This window comes from Alosa pseudoharengus, unplaced genomic scaffold (genome assembly GCF_046254945.1).
Source record: "Alosa pseudoharengus isolate Yale_2024_CS ecotype anadromous, Long Island Sound unplaced genomic scaffold, YU_APseudo_1.1 YU_APseudo_1.1_scf_9, whole genome shotgun sequence".
Taxonomy (NCBI): domain Eukaryota; kingdom Metazoa; phylum Chordata; class Actinopteri; order Clupeiformes; family Clupeidae; genus Alosa; species Alosa pseudoharengus.
This window is the reverse complement of record NW_027468881.1, coordinates 41,306,536-41,330,054: the sequence shown is the minus strand read 5'-3', so window position 1 is coordinate 41,330,054 and position 23,519 is coordinate 41,306,536. Positions and strand designations below refer to the sequence as shown.

Genomic DNA, 23,519 nt, shown 5'->3' with positions numbered 1-23,519 from the left:
ATCTCTGGAATTTATTTCACCTTCCTATAATGTTGTAATGTTGTGTTATTGTAAATAGTTTTGTATTAGTGTTCTTGTACTGCCTGTTCCTTTTAAAACTGTATTTAATTTATTTTACACCGGTACATCGCTATATTTTGCTTTCATGAAAATAAAAACTTTTAGAATTGATAAGAGACTGTTCATGCTGTACCTCATACATTACATCCACAAACTTATAATTAAAAAAGGAGTTGTGGTAATTTACCATTTTGAAACACCAAATGACAGTAACATGGTCAACAATGTTATTTGCAATATATTTATTTACAGAAATTAACAAATTATGGTATTTACACATGAACCCTTCCTTTTTGTATGGTGCCTTTGAAGCAACATGGGCCATCATTCTAAATTTGCAGTCTCCTGGAAAGCTGATCCTGTGGAAGACATGCAGTGTCGTTAGACATACACGCCATTTTATATAGTTCAACATATTGTTACTAATCTGTATAGTGCTATTTTGCCTAGACTGAGTTACAGGCAAGGTTACAATGAAGGCATGCACGTGCATCACATAACAAGACCATTGAATTTCGTCCACATCCTCCTCCACGATGCTCATGTCATGTAGGCTTTGTAAAAAATATATATAAATGCTTATATCATGAAAATATACAATAGAGAATGTCATCGGGTATAGACATTATGAGCATTGATGGGTTACCTCTGTTCAAGGTTCTCAATTTCAGGGGCTTCTGCAATTGCGCCAAGATGCTCATCTGAAATGAATAAGCAGAGCGTTTCACAACATATAACAGTACATAAAATGGTAAACACCAAGATATTAAAAATATACTTTCAGTTATTATCAAACAACAATCACATAGAATCAACAATTGTTTTCATGCAGTGAAAAACGTTCAGACAATTTAGTAGGCTACGTCTACAATTAATAAGACTACAGGACAGGCCTCAGGATGTGAACGTCACCCTTGGAATTGGCTACACTAGCATTATCAGATTAGGATATATTTAGGCTACAAAGCAAAAGCAATGAAAAATAACTACAATTTAGTGCCCTTTGCCTGTGATCCGTCATAGCAGATTTATGTTACAACAACAATCCTTTTTCATCGACGCGAGGAAAAGTATCCCAGACGTCATTCTAGCGTTATGGACAACCATACTATAAGCCAAGCAACTATAAAACTTCGAATTTACACCATAGACTGTATGTTTACACGAATAGGCCAAATTACCTGTCGAGGAGAAAGCAGGCCATTTCGGCGTCCCTTTTAAAATCCTTGCTCCTCACGAGCTCTTTCCATCTTAGAAAAGCCACTCCAATATTGACTTTGGTCTGTTGTTTTTCCGGTCGCGTTGGCGTTTTAATTCTCTTTTTCGCTTCCTTGGCGACTCGAGAATAGTTGTAATCCTCCATTTTCAACAGACTTTCAAATCTGCCGGCAGTCGCGAGTAGACTGATCATGCAATGAGTGTTGCCTACAAGCGCGAAAGGCGGAGCTGAATTTCCAGGAATGTCCCTCGTTGGCGAATGTATTTCAAAGATGGAGGCGCAACATGGATTCAGCCATTTGCGCGACTCGCGCGTATGTATTTGGAATATCAGATTCTACACTTACGAGAATACTTTGATTAGTAAGTGGAAATAATTACACATGAATGAGCACATATTTTTGAAAGAACAAATGGGTTTTTGCTAAGAATTAACTCAAAAAAGTACACAATGTAGCTTTACAAATCTAAATGAAATCAATGCAAGTATTAATACATGAAATAGTGGCAGATCTGGGTAGCCTAGACTATAAAAAACAATATATAGCATGTGTGTATGACACTTACATTGACCAGGATAAATGTTTCTAAGGTAGTGAAAAAGCCCTTAAAACAGTCTAGGGTTCTAAGGGTTAATTTCTTAATTCAGAGCCATGTTACTTACAGCCAAGTACTTGGAGTGGATATCAAAAAGAAAGATAGTTTTGCCATCAGTATGACATCAAATATATACATACAATATTTGTAGTATTTATTATTGTTCTTTGAGTTAACATCATTTGAATAAAACTGATTAAGTAAGGTGCATTATCATAATATTTTTTATTGGCATTGACCTATTTATGGAAAATATGTTGGAGTGGCCAACAAACTGACCTGTGTATCAGTGTTGGCTTTGCACAATTTATTGCCATTATTAAAATAGGCTATCCTAATCTTCAAAACTTTTTGAGTAGTTTTCAAATAGTAGTTTTGATTCCCAAGTGCCACCCCAATAAAAAGTCTGGACCCAGCTGGCCCCCCCTATAAAATAATCCTGGCTACGCCCCTGCACACACACACACACACACACACAGCACGTCACAACCATACAAGACCATTGTCTCTACACGTGCATAGGAAAACCAAGACAGGACAAAACAAAAACAAAACAAACAGGAGACATGGTGTAACAGACTGGGGCTGGGGAGCAGTGTTGTGTTGAAGGGTGGAGGTAGTGGGGTGATTATCTTAAGTAATGCCTTCTCTCAGGTTATGGAGTGAGGACACATAACTGGCTGCCAGTATGCATGTGCTGGTGTCCTCACCCAAAACTACAGCAAGTTTTTTCTGTTCCTCCAGTTTTGTGAAGTTGGGAATGATGTTGTTCAAAATGGTGAAATATTTGTCTCTTTGGGACCGATATTTGTCACAGTGTAGCAGAAAGTGCACCTCTGACTCTACCTCCCCTGTCATACAGTGACCACATGTCCTTTGCTCTTTGGGCAGCCATGACTTCTTGTGCCTGCCTTTCTCTATGGCTAGACTGTGGTCACTCAGCCTGTACTTGGTGAGGATCTGTCTCTGCTTCGTATCTCTGACAGTGTGGAGATACTCTGCCAATTGATAGTCTTTTCGTATGCCAATGTAACATTCTAGTTTGTGTTGTTTTTTGTTTCTTTCTTCCAGTGTTCCAAATAAGAATTCTTGTTGTTCTTGTTAATTTGGTTGATTCTGATTGGTTGTTGGGAAGCAGTGCTGGTCTGGACAATTTGTGGGTTAGGGGTTATTGGGTTAGTTAAATCCGAGACCAACTGACATAGGGGACTGGGCTTAGGGCTGAGCTCTTGGGATTTAAGTGCTTTAAAATGTAGTGAATTTTGAGGGCTTAATTTTAGATGAATCCAGAATTTTAGTGATTGTTTTTGGATATTAATCAATAGTGGAAATCGGCCTAATTCTGCCCTGCTAGCATTTGTGGGTACTTTTCTTTGGATATGTAACAAATTTCTACAGAATTCAGCATGCAGGGCTTCTATTGGGTGTTTGTCCCATCTAGAGTAGTCGTGCTTACTGAGTGGACCCCATATTTCACTTCCATAAAGTGCAATTGGCAAAATGACTGTGTCAAATATTTTGGACCAGATTTTAATTGGTATATCTATTTGATGAAAATTTATTTTTATTGCATAAAATGCTCGTCGTGCTTTTTCTTTTAGTGCATTCACTGCAAGACCAAAGTTTCCAGAGGCATTAATTTTTAAGCCAAGGTAGTTATAAGAAGTAACATTCTCTAGGGCGGTGTTACCTAGAGTAAAGAGGTGTCTGGTTCCCTGAGGTCTGGGATGCTTCTGGAAGATCATAACTTTAGATTTATCCAAATTGACTGTCAGGGCCCAGTTCTGACAGTACTGCTCTAGCAGGTCCAGGTGCTGCTGTAGGCCCTGTTCAGTGGCCGACAGCAGCACCAGGTCATCCGCAAAGAGCAGGGATTTGACTTCCGTGTCCAACAGGGTGAGCCCAGGTGTTGCAGATTGTTCCAATAACACCGCTAACTCATTTATATAGATATTGAACAAGGTTGGACTCAAGCTGCAACCCTGTCTCACCCCACGCCCTTGAGTGAAGTATTCAGTTCTTTTGTTGCCAATTTTTACGCCACACTTATTGCCCAAATAAATTGATTTAATGATGTTATACATTTTACCCCCTATACCACTTTGTAGGATTTTGAAATACAATCCTTCATGCCAGATTGAATCGAAAGCTTTTTTAAAATCAATAAAACACGCAAATATTTTCCCCTTACTTTTTTGGTGAACATTTTGGTTTATCAGGGTATGGAGGGTGTAAATATGATCTGTAGTGCGGCAATTTGGTAAGAAGCCAATTTGATTTTTACTCAAGACATTGTGCTCAATAAGGAAGGCCTGTAAACGGGCGTTGAGGATACAGCAGAATACCTTCCCCAGGTTACTGCTCACACAGATGCCTCGGTAGTTATTAGGGTCAGATTTGTCTCCACTCTTATGTATTGGGGATATAAGCCCCCTGTTCCAGACATCAGGGAAGCAACCATCTTGAAAAACAAGATTGAATAACTTGAGGAGAGCCATTTGTAGAATGGGTGGGCTGAATTTCAACATTTCTGTCCGGATACTATCAGGACCACAAGCTTTTTCAGGCTTGAGCTTTTTAAGATTTTTTATGAGTTCATCACTTGAGATGCTGTGATCAAGTGGATTTTGGTGAACACAAATGGCCTCTTCAAGCTTTTGAAGGTTTAATTTGATATGTTTTTGTTCTTTATTTAGCCCTATGGCTACTCTGGCATAGGTTTGTACAGGTTTTGGTAAAATGTTTTCCAGGTGTCTGGATTTTGAATTGCTCTCTCTCTCTCTCTCTCTGTATATATGTATATGTATATATATGTGTATATATATATATATATATATATATATATATATATATATGTGTGTGTGTGCGTGCGTGTTATATATACATATATATATATACATACATACACACACACATACAGTATATCCATGCATACATATGTATTGTATGTAGTATTGCATTACTAGCCTATTCTAATTTGGTTTGTTCTATTGACATGGAATGAATGAACAGGCACACGTGACTATGGAGTAGGTCTACTTCACAATTCAGATTTTCAGATGGTGCGTTGTGGCTGACAACGGCCCTAAAATCTCGAGTGTCTAGGTTTATTGTTGGTTCCTGGTTGCTGTAGTGCAATGATGTCATCTGCTGGCCGTGCCGCGCAATAGCGCCACAACATATGTAATTTCACTGGACATTACGGTAAAAATCTTGTTTTTCCTTACTACTTTTCGTGTCATCCAGCAAACATATTGCTTAATTCTTTTGACATTTCGTTCCTTTATAAATTGTAATGTAATATAAAGGTACGTTTTTGAATGTCATTACTCTGACATGTGAGGGATAACGGCCACCGACGTGACCTGTTATACATGACTCATGGACAAGGGGAAATGCCATTAACTCGGCGTCACGCAGCGTCAATTTTCTTAATATCGATATTTCTCCACATTACTTAATCCAAATTCTGTAATTTTTGCTGGATAAATGTTGTACAAAAATGTAGTTTCGTATCAAAGTGGAATGGTTTTTGTCATAAGTCAGCGGCGTTAGTTTGAGCTAGACTTGTAGTCAAGACCGCCTAAACCGAGACCAAGACACTACCAAGACCAGAGGGTATCAAGACCGAGACCAAGACGAGACCAAGGCCAAGACAGACTGAGTCAAGACCAAGACAAAGTCGAGACGAGACCGAGACCAAGACCAAGACCAAGACCAAGACCGAGACCAAAAAAAACAAAAAAAAACAGCTAGCGAGCTAGTGTTACCAAAGTCCTTTTAGGCATGTCCCTCCACTCGGCGGCCATATTGCAACGCTTTTTGGGTACTCATCGGGCATCCTATTCAGCAGAAATGCACGTGCGCAAGGCTTCACCACACCAACCGTGCTCCAGTGTCGAGTTCACAACACATGATTGGCACAATGTCTGCACAACACAGCACATAATTGGCTCAAAGTAGTCAACTCACACCACATGATTCGCTCAATGTATACACATGTCGACATTTTGGCGAAGAAGGGGTGGGATATGTGTAGACAACGGCCATATTGGCGTTGCAAACTAGCCCCATGCATTTCTATGGAGGATTTTTTGAGTGCTGTGTCTCCACATTAGAAAGTCTCTGGTGTTACACCATAACTTGCATCAATTGAATAAGAGCAGCATACTGGGGCAGGGTTCTCAAGTTTTGAGCTCAGCTTGGAGTGAGATTGGGGGGGTGGGGGGGTGCACTCACTCACTAATTATAAAAAAAAATTGGAAAGAAGCATTAACCCTTTGAGACCTTGAATTTGTCATTGTAATCTATACATCCTATATCTTGTTTTTGTCTGGGAAAGTATAATGCATAGCCTATGTCTCTTATGTCAGCCTTATTAAGGGAAACCATTTGTTTTTTTATGTCACCAGGAAGCATGTCAGTAGAAATAACTTTTCATATTTAGGTGGGATAGATTGGAATCTTGAAATATAATAATCGTGACGCTGGGATATTCTATGGCTCACCAATTTACGAGATGTAGGCCTATATGTACTGAGTGAGACAAATATTTTATTTATTAGGCTAATTACTTTATTCACTTGAGTAGCCTATATTGTCACTGAATCATTAGACTAAGCATGTGCATGCCGAAACCGAGGACAGCAAGTTCATTATACATTATGGTGGTTGGCAGGTCATTGTCTGCAGCAGTCCTGTATGTTTAGAAAAAAATGTAGGCCTATGTGTAGCATACTCGCTCAAATTGATAACACTCGTTAATAATAACCTAATTTTCATTCATTGTTGACATGGTCCATGGAGGATCAGATGGGTGTCCCGGGACCTGATGAACACGGCGCTAAAAAGCACAAACGAGTGCGAAAGTTGCAGCCGTGACGACAGGGAAAGTGCAGGCAGCCACGAGAGTGATTGGTCGTGTAAAATGAACGTTGCTGATGTCTGGCTTACACAAAGCTATAACGACACAATCATTAGGTTTTCTTAATGACCGACAGTTTAGTTTAGTTTATAGATAAGAAATAATTTTGCCATAAAGTAGGCTAGGCCAAATGTTCGTGAAAAGGCTTAATTTACACACCCTGTAAAGTACCATAAGTAGGCTGGTTTACCAAATGACACAGTTGAATTTCTGAATAAAAAGAATGTTGGTGCAGTTTTGAAATCTTAAACGTGTAACCCCACACAAGCATAACGTGGTTGTAGGGAGGGGATGTGCTATTTTGGAATTTTACCCGGATACAACGAATAGCCTACTATTTTTTGATTGGATGTCGGTGGCTTTGTCGTTTTGCTGGTGAGTGGTGCGCTAGTTCTGAACCCTGCGAGAAATCCTCTCGTATCCCTGCGCCTCCTCTAATAATTATGCAGATACCTTGACATCCCTAGTAATATTTCTGCGTGAGAAATGCAAGGTGTGGTGTGTGAGCGTGTGAACTTGTTGAATTGCGTGTGTCTCACGCCCATTGTGTGAGACTTGAGAACCCTGTTGGGTAAGAGGTTCAGTCCCAGTTTAAATTAAATTTAAGAAGGTATTATTTCAACTACAGACAGAACAATGCAGAGACAGAGCATGTCATGAATGTGTGTGACTGTGAGCTCACTCACTGTAAATGTTTTCGTAGACTGGGTGAGATAAACTATGTAGGCTATAGCAATTGCATGACAATGATGAGAGAGAGAGACTTTGCAAAACTTGCATTTTGCAGAATGCTTCTTTCTTGCCCCTGGACTGCAAATTTCTTTATGTTCCGTGAATGCAAATTTAATGATGGCGGAATTCGCTGACATTATTAGCCTACTAGGTCTAACTGAGACTGACAGCTACGACGTAAACCTAACGTTTCGCGCTGGCTACACTTGCGTCTTTTGATTGGATGAGCGCCAGTTTCTTAATCACAACAAAATACATGTATGTCATTGATTGGTTGCATTTGAAAGGTTGCATTTGAAGGGCGTGAAAGGCGAAATAATTTAATGTTTTCGAATGTTATGTTTTGTATCATGGACATATTTGTTGCAAATCTCCCGACCACTATGTCGACCCGAGACCGCAAGACCAAGACAATGAGACCAAGACAAGACCGAGGGATCCGAGACCAAGACAAGACCAAGACCAAAGACGGTCGAGACTGTGACAAGACCGAGACCACGTAAAAGTGGTCTCGAGACCAAGACCGGTCTCGAGACATCCAACTCTAGTTTGAGCACATAATTTACGTTTTGTTTACATGTGTTCAATGTAAGTCAATGGGCGCCGGTATTCGGCCAATGGCGGCGTCCAAAGAATCTTTTGCCGGATAGCATGACGGCGGTTTCATAGACTACTTTGGAGATAGTTGAATAAACAGGTCGATTCGAGCAACCCTAAACAACTCATTGGTCAGATCTGAGTGCAGGACTGCACTCACGTGACATCTGATTGATCATTTGGACGCTCGTGCTTCTAGGTGAGCCTCTCTAAACCTGTCTGCGTACAAAGAGGTAAGTGCCCCCCCCCCCTCCCAACAGCACCATTTTAAAATAAAAGTTAACTAACAAACAGGAAACTGTACCTGAAAAGAATGTTTATATGTAATCATGCTTTCAAAAGTTAACTGACAAATACATACAGTACTTCTAAAAGGATGTTTATATGTTATGCTTTCAAAAATGTCAAGGTCTGGTAAAGCAGAGCTGGAGGTATTTCAGCCTTTGTCTTGGAAGCAGATTAAGTGTGTGTGATTTAGCCTATGTGCCAGTACAGTTTTACTTAGGCTGATAAAATAGGCCAATTGAAACGGTTCAAACTATGTTGATTTGATTTCCGTCTCCCCTATCTAGGGGATTCACCATGCCCCCTTCTGCACCCACAAACCTGGACTATACTCCGCCAGACGGAGGCTGGGGTTGGGCAGTGGTCTTCGGCTCCTTCATATCGATCGGCTTTTCCTACGCCTTCCCCAAGTCCCTGACCATCTACTACAAAGAGATCCAGGAGTACTTTTCAGCCACCTACAGTGAGATCGCATGGGTCTCGTCCATCATGCTGGCTGCCATGTATGCAGGAGGTAAAAGGCAAACTCTCTCTCTCTCTCTCTGTGTGTCTACAACTTTGTTTATGTGCAAAGGTTTGAAATAAAACAAGTTCTCTCTTGCCTTGGCTGGATATTAAGGGACATATGGATCATTTGGAGTGACTATTGCATAAAAGATGTAGAGTGTGCTCTCCCCTCTGTAACTTTTATACTTTCTGTGCGCTCCTGTTCAAACACACTGAAATTCGGCTACCATGCCTGTGCTCAAACAAAGAATAAGAACTTGGGATTGTTGTAGTGGTCAGACTGACCCGTTTGGCCGGTATGAGCATGTCCATGCGCCGTGTGCATCCCCTGCAGGCCCGGTGAGCAGCGTCCTGGTGAACCGGTACGGGAGTCGTCCCGTGGTCATGGTCGGAGGGGTCATGGTTGGAGCCGGAATGGTGGCCTCCTCGTTCGGAACTACTATTATGCATTTGTACATCTGCGTTGGAATCATCGGAGGTACTACTGCACGTCCCACATAATGTGAAGTAAATGATACAACAGTTGGGTTCTATGGAACTATTTGTGTGTGATGGTGTTGTGTGGTGGTGTTGCTGTGTGTGATGTGTGTGTGTGTGTGTGAGTGGTCTGTGTGTGTGTGTGTGGTTTGTAGAGTGGTGTGTGTGTAGTTTGTAGAGTGGTGTTGTGTGTGGTGTTTCTGTGTGTGGTAGAGCCCGACCGATTTATCGGCGGGCCGATATTATCGGCCGATATTAGGCATTTTCCAAACTATCGGTATCGGCATTTATAATGGCCGATAAATGAATATTTTAAAAATAAATTAAAAACGGACGAAACACCCTTCAACCATGTCATGAGTGTTGGCGTTGTATAGTTTGTCCACCAGAGGGCACTCTACACCGTCCCTGCTGGCAACACTCGTGTATAACGTGCCACACATCCTGCAACCTGCTGATCCAGCCAGAGTCGGGCAGAGAGAACCAGTTATCCGCGAGTGAGATCATCAGTGAAGTGTGTTCATGGTGATTTGGTCACGAGACATACATTGCTTGAAATAACAATTAAAAGAACATCCCCGTCAGTTCTCTTAACTCAAATAAGCATGACAAAATTTGTGAAAACAATGTCCAGTTTTGCTGCTGTTAAATAAGCCAAGAGTGAAGCGGAATTAGCTAGTAATTACGTTACGTTGTTACAGTGTAGTTGACTGTCTGTCCTTTTAACTTTTGACAATGTGACTGAAGATGTATTTCTTTAATAGCGTGACAGTTATAGCAGTGAGACGTATCATCTCTCCCCGGCCTGTTATTTTGAAAGCGTATGTTTTACAATTTGCAGTATGACGTTATCCATTGCTAAATTAGGGCTCATCATAGACTAGCTAACCACAAAGCTAGCTAATGCCATGAATATCAGTGGAAGACTGCTAACGTTAACATTAATGAGCTTGGAAACCACAACTAACTTATTCTGCCTAAATAAAGTAATGATTAGTATATCTAGTCCCTGCATTGTAAAATGTAAGTTAGACGTGCGAGGAGTGAACATTTAGACATAGGCCTAGAGAAAAAGTATCAAACGTAGCTTGTGCCAAACGTAGCTTGTGCATAAAAATTTGCTTTTCTTTTTACACGTGTGTGAAATTTCAGACTGTCGTTCAGCCACAGCATTAACGAGTTACATAATGGATTTACATCACTAAATAGTAGGTTTTAGAAGGCAGGCAGCAACTGATGATTGAAAATGGTTTGATGTAGCTTGATGGAAATAATTTTAAAAGTGCAGGTAAAGGGATAAGCAAGCTGACATTTTAATTATAATTTAGCTTATAAGGCAATAGGGACTAATTATTACACACGCACACTCAAACATTTAAGAGTGACCTTTGTTTAATGATAATACAAATGATGATGATGATAGTAATGTCATCATTATTTTTTGTAATTATTAAGTTTTAGTTCAAAGTTATATTTATGAAGCTTACTAAGTCTTTTAATACTGGTAACTTTGATTTGGTTGTTGTTATTATGTTTTTGTTCAAAAGACCAAGTTTCATATCTTAAGATTCTATTTTTATACATTTTATTTATCAGAACTTTAATATATTTCATATCTTAAGATTCTATTTTTATACATTTTATTTATCAGACCTTTAATATATTTCGATGTTCCTCTGTTCCACTGTGACAATATTATTTAAAAATAAACAAGTTTGTTTGTTTGAAATGCATTATCATATTATTTTAGTCAATACTCATAAATAACTACAAATAACTAATGTTAGGGAAATCTGTTAATGTTTTGTTGCGCGTTTCTGAAAAAATATGTAAGGGATAAGGGTCTTGTTCCGCCCTAAAGGGACTTATTTTCACAGTAATGACCGGCGTTCTATACATTATCCCGCTTATTATATGGCTACTTGCCAAAACAAAATAATAAACTCCCCACGATATGAATTTAGCCTACATAACCTAGTCTATTTGTTACCGTTCATCGTGGCATTTCGAGAAACAAATAGTTCGCAACAACACACGCTGCTGAACTTGAATCAAACATTCTTTAGCCTGTTCTGCATAGCACAGGGTCGGTATCGACCCAAATCACTCGTTCAATCACTAATCTCAATGTAAAGTATATCGTAGCCGAGTCATTGTGCTAGCTACATAGTCATGGCATACACCATTGGAAAGCCATGAGCCTCAGGATTCATTTGAGATCCGTGTCGACTGAATGAAACCCATCCCGAACGGCTAAAACCTACAATTTGTATCACTAGTCACGTTTCCAAATGCCCCCACCACCACCGTGTCTCCTCACATTACAGCCTTTGTGTACATCCCGGGCTTCAGGCTACCCCAACATGCTTGGTGTCATACTGTTCACAAGAAGCACGAGAATCCGAATATCCACCGTGTTTTGTCGACATTACGTTTAGAAGATGCATAATTCCACCCAAACAGTACCGTTTAGTTTGTAAAAAAACAAACGATAACTTTTCTCTGACAGAAAACCACATAGTTCGTATGCTTATCCTATGTATCGCTCAGATTCACACCACTCAGCGTGTTCAGGAAGCTCTCCTGAGTACGTAGACACCAGTGACAACTTTGTGTGACGTACCGTTGTCGAGAAACACGTGTTAGAAGCATGATAGCCATGCGAGCTGCCTAATGGATAAGTTAGCTTTGATTGACAATAGCTCTGGCCTATGACAAGCTACGAGGATGGTTCAAAGATCGTCTTGTAGCCAACGAGTAGACCTTTCGAATGACGTATGGTACAACCACCTCCGGTGAGGGGAACTCTGGGAAATTGAGTCCACCTTCGTTGTGCGTAACGATAGCTTACTAGTACGACCGGCTCGTCAGAGGAATACAGTCGCAATTTTTACAGTTAGATAGATAGATAGATACTTTATTGATCCCCAAGGGTAAATTCAAGGATCATTTGGATCTTTTGAAGAAGAAGAAAGCAGAAAACATGCCGAAAAGACAGGCAAAGAAGAAGAACGTGGAGGTTGAACCAGCTGAGCATTTCCACACAAAAATGGCTCTAAAGGGGTCATACTTCATTGTACAAACATTTCCTTAGATATTTATCTTCACAACACCTGGGAGTGGGCCTCTGATGTGTTTCAGTGGCCATTTTAGGGACTTTCACATCTGAAATGTGGCCATTTCTAGGGATTTACATAACCGCCTGAAAGAAAAAGCAATATTCCAGCTACTGTAGCACCTTGACAGTACATAACAGAGTCATTCTGACAGTTTCTAAAAATTCTACAAGGTCTCAGCTTTCAGGGGATACCAGGCATTTGATGATAGGTCACAGTATGAGGACACAGGAGCTATTACAATAGACACTGTGCAATTTCGGGCAAAATCCCAAAAATAGGCCCATATGCATATCAGGTTTAGAACACAGCTGATCAACAGTCTGCTTTCACGTTTGAATGAAGTTCCAGTCCTTGGTTAGTGATATGAAAGACGTATCAGAAGCACAAAACCTGTTGCCATTGACAGCGGTAATTATATGTTTGCAGCGGTAATTACATGAATTTATTTACCGCTAGAACTTTGGGAAATCCCATTCAAGGTCAATGGAGCGTTCTACTAGCATTGTGAAGAGCCGTATAATAAATATATATATCGGCCGATATATCGGAATATCGGATTTTTAAATCAACAAATATTTGTATCGGTATCGGCCTTCAAAATCCTTTATCGGTCGGTCTAGTGTGTGGTTTGTAGAGTGGTCTGCATGTTGTGTGTGGTGGTGTTGTGTGTGTTGTTGTGTGTGGTTTGTAGAGTGGTCTGTGTGTGGTTTGTAGAGTGGTCTGTGTGTGTGTGTGTGTGTGTGTGTAGTTTGTAGAGTGGTGTGTGTGTGGTGTTGCTGTGTGTGGTTTGTAGAGTGGTCTGCATGTTGTGTGTGGTGGTGTTGTTGTGGTGTTGCTGTGTGTGGTGGTGTTGTGTGTGGTTTGTAGAGTGGTCTGCATGTTGTGTGTGGTGTTGTGTGTGGTCTGTAGAGTGGTCTGTGTGTGTGTGTAGTTTGTAGAGTGGTGTGTGTGTGGTGTTGTGTGTGGTTTGTAGAGTGGTCTGCATGTTGTGTGTGGTGGTGTTGTGTGTGGTGGTGTTGTTGTGGTGTTGCTGTGTGTGGTGGTGTTGTGTGTGGTGTTGCTGTGTGTGGTGGTGTTGTGTGTGGGGTTTGTAGAGTGGTGTTGTGTGTGGTGGTGTTGTGTGTGGTGGTGTTGTGTGTGGTGTTGCTGTGTGTGGTGGTGTTGTGTGTGGGGTTTGTAGAGTGGTGTTGTGTGTGGTGGTGTTGTGTGTGGTGTTGCTGTGTGAGGTGGTGTTGTGTGGTGGTGTTGCTGTGTGGTGGTGTTGTGTGCGGTGTTGCTGTGTGTGGTGGTGTTGCTGTGTGTGGTGTTGTGTGTGGTGTTGCTGTGTAAGGTGGTGTTGTGTGGTGGTGTTGCTGTGTGTGGTGTTGTGTGTGGTGTTGTGTGTGGTGTTGTGTGGTGGTGTTGTTGTGTGTGGTGTTGTGTGTGGTGTTGCTGTGTGTGGTGTTGTGTGTGGTGTTGTGTGTGGTGTTGTGTGTGGTGGTGTTGTGTGTGGTGTTGTGTGGTGGTGGTGTTGTGTGTGGTGGTGTTGTCGGTGGTGTTGTGTGGTGGTGTTGATGTGTGTGGTGTTGTGTGTGGTGGTGTTGTGTGTGGTGTTGTGTGGTGGTGTTGCTGTGTGTGGTGTTGTGTGTGGTGGTGTTGTGTGTGGTGGTGTTGTGTGTGGTGTTGTGTGGTGGTGGTGTTGTGTGTGGTGTTGTGTGGTGGTGGTGTTGTGTGTGGTGGTGTTGTGTGTGGTGTTGTGTGGTGGTGTTGCTGTGTGTGGTGTTGTGTGTGGTGGTGTTGTGTGTGGTGGTGTTGTGTGGTGGTGTTGTGTGTGTGGTGTTGTGTGTGGTGTTGCTGTGTGAGGTGGTGTTGTGTGGTGGTGTTGCTGTGTGTGGTGTTGTGTGTGGTGTTGTGTGTGTGGTGTTGCTGTGTGTGGTGTTGTGTGTGTGGTGTTGTGTGTGTGGTTTGTAGAGTGGGCAACACATTTGAGAGACACGTGAGGAATGTTCTTCCCTCCCTGACAGGGTCAGTGTCCTCAGTGCCTCCCCCTTCTCTCTCCCTGTGTGCTTGGAGGGGGAGCCCAAGGCCATGGCCTGTGTGTGTGTGTGTGTGTGTGTGTGTGTGTGTGCCGTGGCCTGTGTGTGTGTGTGTGTGTGTGTGTGTGTGTGTGTGTGTGTGTGCCGTGGCCTGTGTGTATGTGTGTGTGTGTGTGTATGTGTGCCGTGGCCTGTGTGTGTGTGTGTGTGTGTGTGTGTGTGTGCCGTGGCCTGTGTGTATGTGTGTGTGTGCCGTGGCCTGTGTGTGTGTGTGTGTGTGTGCGCGCGCCGTGGCCTGTGTGTGTGTGTGTGTGTGTGTGTGTGTGTGCCGTGTGTGTGTGTGCCGTGTGTGTGTGTGTGTGTGCCGTGGCCTGTGTGTGTGTGTGTGTGTGTGTATGTGTGTGTGTGTGTGTGCGCCGTGGCCTGTGTGTGTGTGTGTGTGTGTGTCGTGGCCTGTGTGTGTGTGTGTGTGTCGTGGCCTGTGTGTGTGTGTGTGTGTCGTGGCCTGTGTGTGTGTGTGTGTCGTGGTCTGTGTGTGTGTGTGTGTGCCGTGGCCTGTGTGAGTGTGTGTGTGTGTATGTGTGTGTGTGCCGTGTGTGTGTGTGTGTGTGTGTGTGTGTGTATATATATAGAAATTCAAGCTTGTTTTCGTCTAATATTTTCTGGAAAGCATTTTGTGCGTAAAACATTGTGCAAGGTCAATTAACATAATTGAGTTTTTGTCAGGACTCTCATTGTTACTTTTTGTAGCTGTGCACATTTGTGTGCTGATTACATGACAGAATCAGATTACAATGTCATAAATGTACCTTTCTGCCAAAAAGGGAATCACTTAATACACTTAATGTAATTCTATAAGAAGGTAATGTGCTGCTCTAATGTGTGATAAGAAGGTAATGTGCTGCTCTAATGTGTGATAAGAAGGTAATGTGCTGCTCTAATATGTGATAAGAAGGTAATGTGCTGCTCTATATAATAAGAAGGTAATGTGCTGCTCTATATAATAAGAAGGTAATGTGCTGCTCTAATGTGTGATAAGAAGGTAATGTGCTGCTCTAATATGTGATAAGAAGGTAATGTGCTGCTCTAATATGTGATAAGAAGGTAATGTGCTGCTCTATATAATAAGAAGGTAATGTGCTGCTCTAATGTGTGATAAGAAGGTAATGTGCTGCTCTATATAATAAGAAGGTAATGTGCTGCTCTAATATGTGATAAGAAAGTAATGTGCTGCTCTAATGTGTAATAAGAAGGTAATGTGCTGCTCTATATAATAATAAGGTAATGTGCTGCTCTAATGTGTGATAAGAAGGTAATGTGCTGCTCTAATATGTGATAAGAAGGTAATGTGCTGCTCTATATAATAAGAAGGTAATGTGCTGCTCTATATAATAAGAAGGTAATGTGCTGCTCTAATGTGTAATAAGAAGGTAATGTGCTGCTCTAATATGTAATAAGAAGGTAATGTGCTGCTCTAATATGTAATAAGAAGGTAATGTGCTGCTCTAATATATAATAAGAAGGTAATGTGCTGCTCTCATGGGGCTTGAGGGGAGCTGATACCTGATCTCACACCTCAGTCCAGTCAGACAGCACTATGAGCTATGCAGATGGGTGATTAGGGTGAAGAGCCAGCACTGCAGAAGATCTGAACATAACTCTAGTATATGTAAACGTGTACACATACATACAGTATACACACACACACACCGGCCATGCCATATGAACACTAACTACGTCTCTATCATGTCCAGGTTTTGGCCTCTCGTTTAACCTGCAGCCTGCCCTCACCATCATTGGGAAGTACTTCCAGGTCAAGAGGCCGATGGCGAACGGCTTGGCCATGGCAGGAAGTCCAGTGTTCCTGTCCACTCTCGCTCCTCTCAACCAGTTCCTGTTCGACAGCTTCGGCTGGAGAGGGAGCTTCCTGATCCTGGGCGGCTTCGTCATGAACTGCTGTGTGGCCGGCGCCCTTATGAGGCCCATCGAGGTCAAGCCGCGAGCGAGTCCAGCCGCGTCGGCCAACGGGGCCCCAGGCGATAAAGAGCAGAGCGCCGGAGGGTGTGCAGGCAGGGTCAACCAGTTCATCGACCTCTCGCTGTTCAAGCACAGGGGCTACCTCATCTACCTGGTGGGCAACGTGCTCTTGTTCTTCGGCTTCTTCGCGCCCGTGGTGTTCCTGGCGCCGTACGCTAAGCACATGCAGGTGGACGAGTACTCGGCCGCCCTCCTGCTGTCCATCTTCGCGCTGGTGGACATGTTCGCCCGCCCCATCACGGGCCTGGTGGCCAACACCAGGTGGGTCCGGCCGCGCATCCAGTACTTCTTCAGCTTCTCCGTGGCGTACAACGGGCTGTGCCACGTGCTGTGCCCTCTGGCCAGCGGGTACGGAGGGCTGGTGGTGTACGCCGTCTTCTTCGGCGTGGCGTTCGGCATGCTGTGCGCTCTGCTCTTTGAGGTGCTGATGGACCTAGTCGGAGCGCAGCGCTTCTCCAGTGCGGTTGGACTGGCCACCATCATCGAGTGCGCCCCCGTTCTCCTGGGCCCCCCCATCTCTGGTGAGTGGACCTAACGCAGGTCTGTGTTGGACCAGTTAGAGGTCACTGCCCTCAGGCTGCTAAAGACTCCTGAGATATGGCAGCAGTACACCTTAGACACACCAGGGTAGCAGTGGCAGGTAGCCCGTGCCCTGTTAAATGCCCTTTGCCTCCACTACAGTTGATCCAGCCAAAATACAATTTTCAGTTCAATCTGTTGATGCCTAAAGGCTCTCTGTCACTCTGACTCTCTGTGACTCTTGACTCTCTGTAACTCTGACTCTCTGTGACTCTGACTTTCTGTTACTCTGACTCTCTGTGACTCTGACTTTCTGTAACTCTGACTCTCTGTGACTCTGACTCTCTGTGACTCTGTAACTCTGACTCTCTGTAACTCTGACTCTCTGTGACTGTAACTCTGACTCTCTGTCTCTGTGACTCTGTAACTCTGAGACTCTGTAACTCTGACTCTCTGTAACTCTGACTCTCTGTGACTCTGACTCTCTGTGACTCTGACTCTCTGTGACTCTGTAACTCTGACTCTCTGTGACTCTTGACTCTCTGTAACTCTGACTCTCTGTGACTCTGACTTTCTGTTACTCTGACTCTCTGTGACTCTGACTTTCTGTTACTCTGACTCTCTGTGACTCTGTAACTCTGACTCTCTGTGACTCTGACTCTCTGTGACTCTGTAACTCTGACTCTCTGTAACTCTGACTCTCTGTGACTCTGACTCTCTGTGACTCTGTCTCTGTGACTCTGTAACTCTGAGACTCTGTAACTCTGACTCTCTGTGACTCTGACTCTCTGTCTCTCTGTAACTCTGACTCTCTGTGACTCTGTGACTCTGTAACTCTGACTCTCTGTAACTCTGACTCTCTGTCTCTGTGACTCTGACTCTGTGACTCTGTAACTCTGACCCTCTGTCTCTGTCTCTGGCCAAAGGTGCCCTGGTGGACCTGTTCCATGATTATAAGTACATGTACTACGCCTGCGGGGTCATGATGCTGGTCCCGGGGATCTTCCTCTTCATCATGAACTACTTCAACTACAAGTGGCTGGCGCAGGAGGCGCAGCAGAGCTGGCAGCAGGAGGAGGAGGAGGCGGCCGGGGCCATGGAGGAGCTGAAGGAGCTGAGGAGCAGCGCTGAGAACGAGTCGGAGGAGACGCTGGGGTAGGGAGGAGGAGGAGGAGGCCGGGGCCATGGAGGAGCTGAAGGAGCTGAGGAGCAGCGCTGAGAACGAGTCGGAGGAGACGCTGGGGTAGGGAGGAGGAGGAGGAGGAGGAGACGCTGGCGTAGGGAGGAGGAGGAGGAGGAGGAGACGCTGGGGTAGGGAGGAGGAGGAGACACTGGGGTAGGGAGGAGGAGGAGGAGGAGACGCTGGGGTAGGGAGACGCTGGGGTAGGGAGGAGGAGGAGACGCTGGGGCAGGGAGGAGGAGGAGGAGGAGACGCTGGGGTAGGGAGGAGGAGGAGGAGACGCTGGGGTAGGGAGGAGGAGGAGGAGGAGGAGACGCTGGGGTAGGGAGGAGGAGGAGGAGACGCTGGGGTAGGGAGGAGGAGGAGGAGACGCTGGGGTAGGGAGGAGGAGGAGACGCTGGCGTAGGGAGAACAAGAGGAGGTATAATTTTTCATAAATTGACATTTGTTAAAAACAAGTTCACCAGTGTGATACTGTTTGGACCACTGATGTTTGAATTCAAATCTGGACATTACAAATCACAATTGGAGAGGAATGTACCGGCCATTAGGGTTCTGGTTCCAAATGTAATTTCTGAAGCACCTCTTTACGCTTGGAACTCAGTGGACTCTGTGGTGTCCAGGGACTCAGTGGACTCTGTGATTTGAGACTTGTGTCCTCTAGCTACCCCCTTCAGTTGGACATTGACATCATGGATCAATACAGTTCATGCACTCTTCTGACGCGTGTGCTCCACTTGATAATGTCAACTAGTGAAGTTGTGGCCAAAAGCAAAATACATTTACAACTTCAGCAAATCTGACTATGATTGTAGTCATTGCAGACTACATACTGGATGCAATATGATAAATTGATTAACTGATTGAATTAATTGAATTTCTGTAACTATGCACTGGAATTGGGGCACTGAGTGTACATTTGTGTGTGTGTTTGTGTGTGTGTGTGTGTGAGTGTGAGTGTGTGTGTGTGTGTGTGTGTGTGTGTGTGTGTGTGTGTGTGTGTGCGTGAGTGAGAGAGATATGACCTATTGTTGTGTCTTTTTGAGGTATTGTACATCTAAAATGGTTCATTTCATCCACAGGAATGTTTCAAAGTGAGTGTTAATAATTTATCAACTTACTCATGTGAAAACATTTTTTTGTAGTAATCAGTATTTGTTTGTAATGCTCATGGATTAAAGCGGGTGTGTTCTCTGATAATAATTGAAATTGCACCTGCAGCATTGTTGCTTCACTTCTTCCGAGTGTGTATTTAATAACCATTTTCTCTTTACACCACAAGAGGTCGCTGTTGCTCTTGCCACATCACGCCAGTGGTGATGCGCAGCTCACAGATGCCTCATGCATCGCAGGGCTAGTGAGTGAGTGTATGCAGTACACTTGTCAACAGTGACACCAGCGCAACATCAGTAATGATGACAATGATAACAAAAGACGTATAGCAACCAGAGGATGTCACCACATGTCAACAGTAGATTGTGATGTCACCACATGTCAACAGTAGATTGTGCTGCAGTTTTTTCACCCTTTAGTCTTTCTAGGGTCATTCTAAGCATGCTGTGGCTACTGCTAGGCTGAAGGAGAGGGGATCAGATATGCAACGCATGGTTCATAAGACTGAGGATTAGTTGTGGGAATATGTCATCTTATATGTGGTACACAGTACCCTCCAGAATTACTGGAACCTCTGCTAAAGTTGACTAAAATCAGGTATAAAAAATAAACAAAACAAAAAAAATAAACAAAAATACAATCTTGAAGGGAAGCAAGTGTATTCTAAGAAAAAGGAAAATCTCATACAGAAATGACAAACAAATATATTTAACAAAAACATGTCGCCCGCAATTATTGGCACCCCTGCTTGTAATATGTTCTTAAGCCTCCCTTTGCCAATAAAACGGCTTGTAATATTCTCCTATGACACCACATAAAGTTGGAGAATACAAATAAAAGCAAGGGATGTAAGACCATTTGCCAAAATGTCCCCAGTCCGTTCCTAGATCCACACTTGCATTCTCATCTTTGATTCATCCCAGTATCTTTCTGTGGAGTTTATATCAGGGGACTGAGATGGCAATGACAGAAGCTTGATGTTGTGTTCAGTAAAACATTTTTGTTTTTGATCTGGACGTTTGTTTTGTTTCATTGTCCTGATGTAATCACAACCCACTTTTAGTGTCTTGGTAGAGATTGACATTCCATTGAAAATGTTTTTCTTGGGGTTCATGATGCCATGCACCTTAATAAGGTCCCCAAGGCCTTTGGGGAAAAAAACAGCCCCACAATATCCAGCCAATAGCATAGCTCTCATTCCAATATCCAGCCAATAGCATCGCTCTGCCACAATATCCAGCCAATAGCATCGCTCTGCCACAATATCCAGCCAATAGCATCGCTCTCATTCTCATTATGGGCTTCTTCTCAGCATAGTCATTCTGCTATATATGCCAAACCCATCTAAAGTGTTTCTTGACAAAAAGCGCAATTTTCCTTTCATCTGACAATAGACCACAATTCCAGACAAAGTCACTGTAGCATCAGTATCTCTTGTTGTTTACATTTGTAATTAAATTACAGAAAAGGCTTTTACCTAATCTATTAGCAGTGAGGTCACTTTTGAAGATTTGTTGGTGACCCCAAGATGATACCTTTTTCTGTAACTCTCCAACAGTGGTTCTTATGGAATTTTTTTCCTATCATCCTCCATCGGTGCATGGGGGCAAGATAATCATGGGTCTTTGTGCAAGCATGTTTGTCCCATTTCCAGTTGATTAGAACCTTTAAATTATTGTTTTAACTGTAAATATGGACATTTTCAATAAAGTACCTAGTTTTTATAGCCGTTCCCTGACTTACAAATGTCAACACACTTTCCTTTTATTAGAATTTAGTTCTCTTGTTTAGCCTCTGTGTCACTTCATTTCTATACCTTGAAAAACAAAGTCATGTGGAACTTCACAGACACTTTGATTAACTTAAAGAAATTGAATATAAATAGGAAAATGCTTCTGTTACATTTTGTATGTAAACTTTTCTATGGGTGCCAAATTTATTTCTAAAGAATATTTCTAATTTTGTCATATGTCAGCTTATACGTGGAATATGTGGGAGTATGTAATATCTTATATGTGGGAATATGTCATATCTTATACGTGGAATATGTGGGAGTATGTCATATCTTATATGTGGGATGTGTGGGAGTATGTCATATCTTATATGTGGGAATATGTCATATCTTATATGTGGGAATATGTCATATCTTATATGTGGGAGTATGTCATACTTTATATGTGGGAATATGTCATATCTTATATGTGGGAGTATGTCATACTTTATATGTGGGAATATGTCATATCTTATACGTGGAATATGTGGGAGTATGTCATATCTGATATGTGGGAATATGTCATATCTTATATGTGGGATATGTGGGAATATGTCATATCTTAAATGTGGGAATATGTCATATCTTATATGTGGGATATGTGGGAATATGTCATATCTTATATGTGGGAGTATGTCATATCTTATATGTAGGAGATGTGGAAATATGTAATTTGTTAAACAACTCAGAGGCTTATCACTGATGGCTCCCTCATGGATACATTCTAAACAAATGGAAACAACAACAAAATCTTTGGTGCTTTACAGCTACAGATATAATTGATTGCATTAGCCAGAGTGAAATGTTAGTGTTTGGTCTCACAAATTAATGAAAAGTAAAAGTTTGGTTACCTGAATAATACAGCATCCCACAATTCCACAATAGCAGATACTTTCCTTTAAACAATGCCGTTTGGGCAGTTATCAGTCATTAGGTGTCTAAGATTGAATCAAACATGACCTTGTGTTTAGAAGTGGGGCTTTGGGAGAAGGGGTTTGACTGTGATCACGTGCGAGGGAGATATGCACAAGGCCCTGTTTTAATAATCCCTGTGTTAATTGCCTTGGGCGACAGATAGCTCTATTACAACAGTAATGATCCTATCAGCGCAAGTGTGGCATCAAAGCGTGGCCTGCAGATGAACTGCACTTTTAATTATGGGAATAAAACACTTTTGTAAAGCAAAGCTAATGTGCCCGAGCTCGTTCTGGCACTGCTGTCGCTAACAGTGGGGCGCAACGTGATAAAGCAATAGCACAGAAAATCAGTCGTTTATCAGCGCTAATTAAGATGACATCAGCGATGGCAGACAAATGAAGCGTCTTTAACTTCCTCTCATCCTCCTCTGTGTGTGTGTGGGGGGATGAATGCATTTACTTCTTCACATGACATTACGAGGGGATTTGTAAATGACCGTGCAAACAGGAAGAATGGCGCGTATCCCACACGAGGTCAGTTCGCCTTTGAGAGATTGTGTGGCCATCTGAAGGTTTCATTTAGCATCTCCTGAGGATTATCTGCTCGCGCTGTAACATCCTGTTTCTACCACCCTTCCAGGCAGAGATGTAGGCTACAGTACAGCTCACTCAAGCGTGGAACTCAAATACGTTTATCACGCTGTCCCGGTGCATGAAAATGCTGTCATCCCCAACCCCTCAGCCACACTGCACACATTGATTAAACAATGTCAGAGAATGACACTTTGTAAATGTATAATTTCAACTTGTTGGTTAGGAAAATACACGCAGGGAGAGGAATTCCAATTAGCGGCTGCTCCCATAAGCAGCAGTTTATCTCTTTGCTGAACAGCTTGCCGATAATTACATGGACTGTGCCAGAGCTGTTGTCACTTAATCTGACTTTAATTGAAACACAGCTGATTGATTCGTGCGTGTGTCGATGGCACTCTCGGAATGGCTGCGCTGGGCTCGTATTCACTGTTAAAATGTCGTGTCGGTTAGCTCGTTCACAGTGCCAGCAGGCTTGTGCTCGGCACCCAGAGGGGCTCGTGCATTTAAGCGTTTACATGGAGGAGTGCACGTGCCAAACCTGCCGTGCGTTTACATGGAGGAGTGCACGTGCCAAACCTGGCGTGTGATATTGAATGTGCTTAAAAAGGGAGAGAATGTGAGGATCATCGACACCAACCAACACGAGTATAACATGTGATCCCTCATTGGGTTAATAGACAATGGGTCATTCCACGCCAACTCAGCCACCCATGTACATGACACCTCTCAGATTTTGCTGAAAAGCGGTGAAAATATGCCTTATGTTACCAAACTGAGGAATCTGAAGTTTCAGGTCAATATCTCAAACGGTTTGCCCGTGGCGTCCATTTGAAATTCGGGTGCCACGGCCCTAATTG

The 23,519-nt window shown here is 42.8% G+C and overlaps 1 protein-coding gene and 1 long non-coding RNA gene across 2 annotated transcripts; one reads left to right on the top strand and one right to left on the bottom strand.

The window, feature by feature from the left end:
• Positions 1-379: 379 nt before the first annotated feature.
• On the bottom strand, positions 380-1,354 carry LOC143114103 (uncharacterized). The gene is made up of 3 exons (XR_012984848.1): positions 1,242-1,354; positions 707-761; positions 380-419 (listed from the first exon to the last, which is right to left on the bottom strand). It is a non-coding gene; the product is annotated as an uncharacterized LOC143114103 (long non-coding RNA).
• A 7,356-nt stretch (positions 1,355-8,710) lies between these two features.
• Positions 8,711-18,246, top strand: slc16a7 (solute carrier family 16 member 7). Its single transcript, XM_076277311.1, has 4 exons — positions 8,711-8,927; positions 9,255-9,398; positions 16,286-17,089; positions 18,014-18,246. The coding sequence occupies exons 1-4, from the start codon at positions 8,711-8,713 to the stop codon at positions 18,244-18,246; spliced, it is 1,398 nt and encodes a 465-aa protein (XP_076133426.1).
• The last annotated feature ends 5,273 nt before the right edge of the window (positions 18,247-23,519 follow it).

What these genes read in the sequence shown, in the direction of transcription:
- slc16a7 (XM_076277311.1), top strand. Translation starts at nt 8,711, where the DNA reads ATGCCCCCTTCTGCACCCACAAACCTGGACTATACTCCGCCAGACGGA. An exon ending in CTGCGTTGGAATCATCGGAG is followed by an intron (nt 9,399 to 16,285) that starts GTACTACTGCAC and finishes TATCATGTCCAG; the next exon opens with GTTTTGGCCTCTCGTTTAAC. An exon ending in CCTGGGCCCCCCCATCTCTG is followed by an intron (nt 17,090 to 18,013) that starts GTGAGTGGACCT and finishes CTCTGGCCAAAG; the next exon opens with GTGCCCTGGTGGACCTGTTC.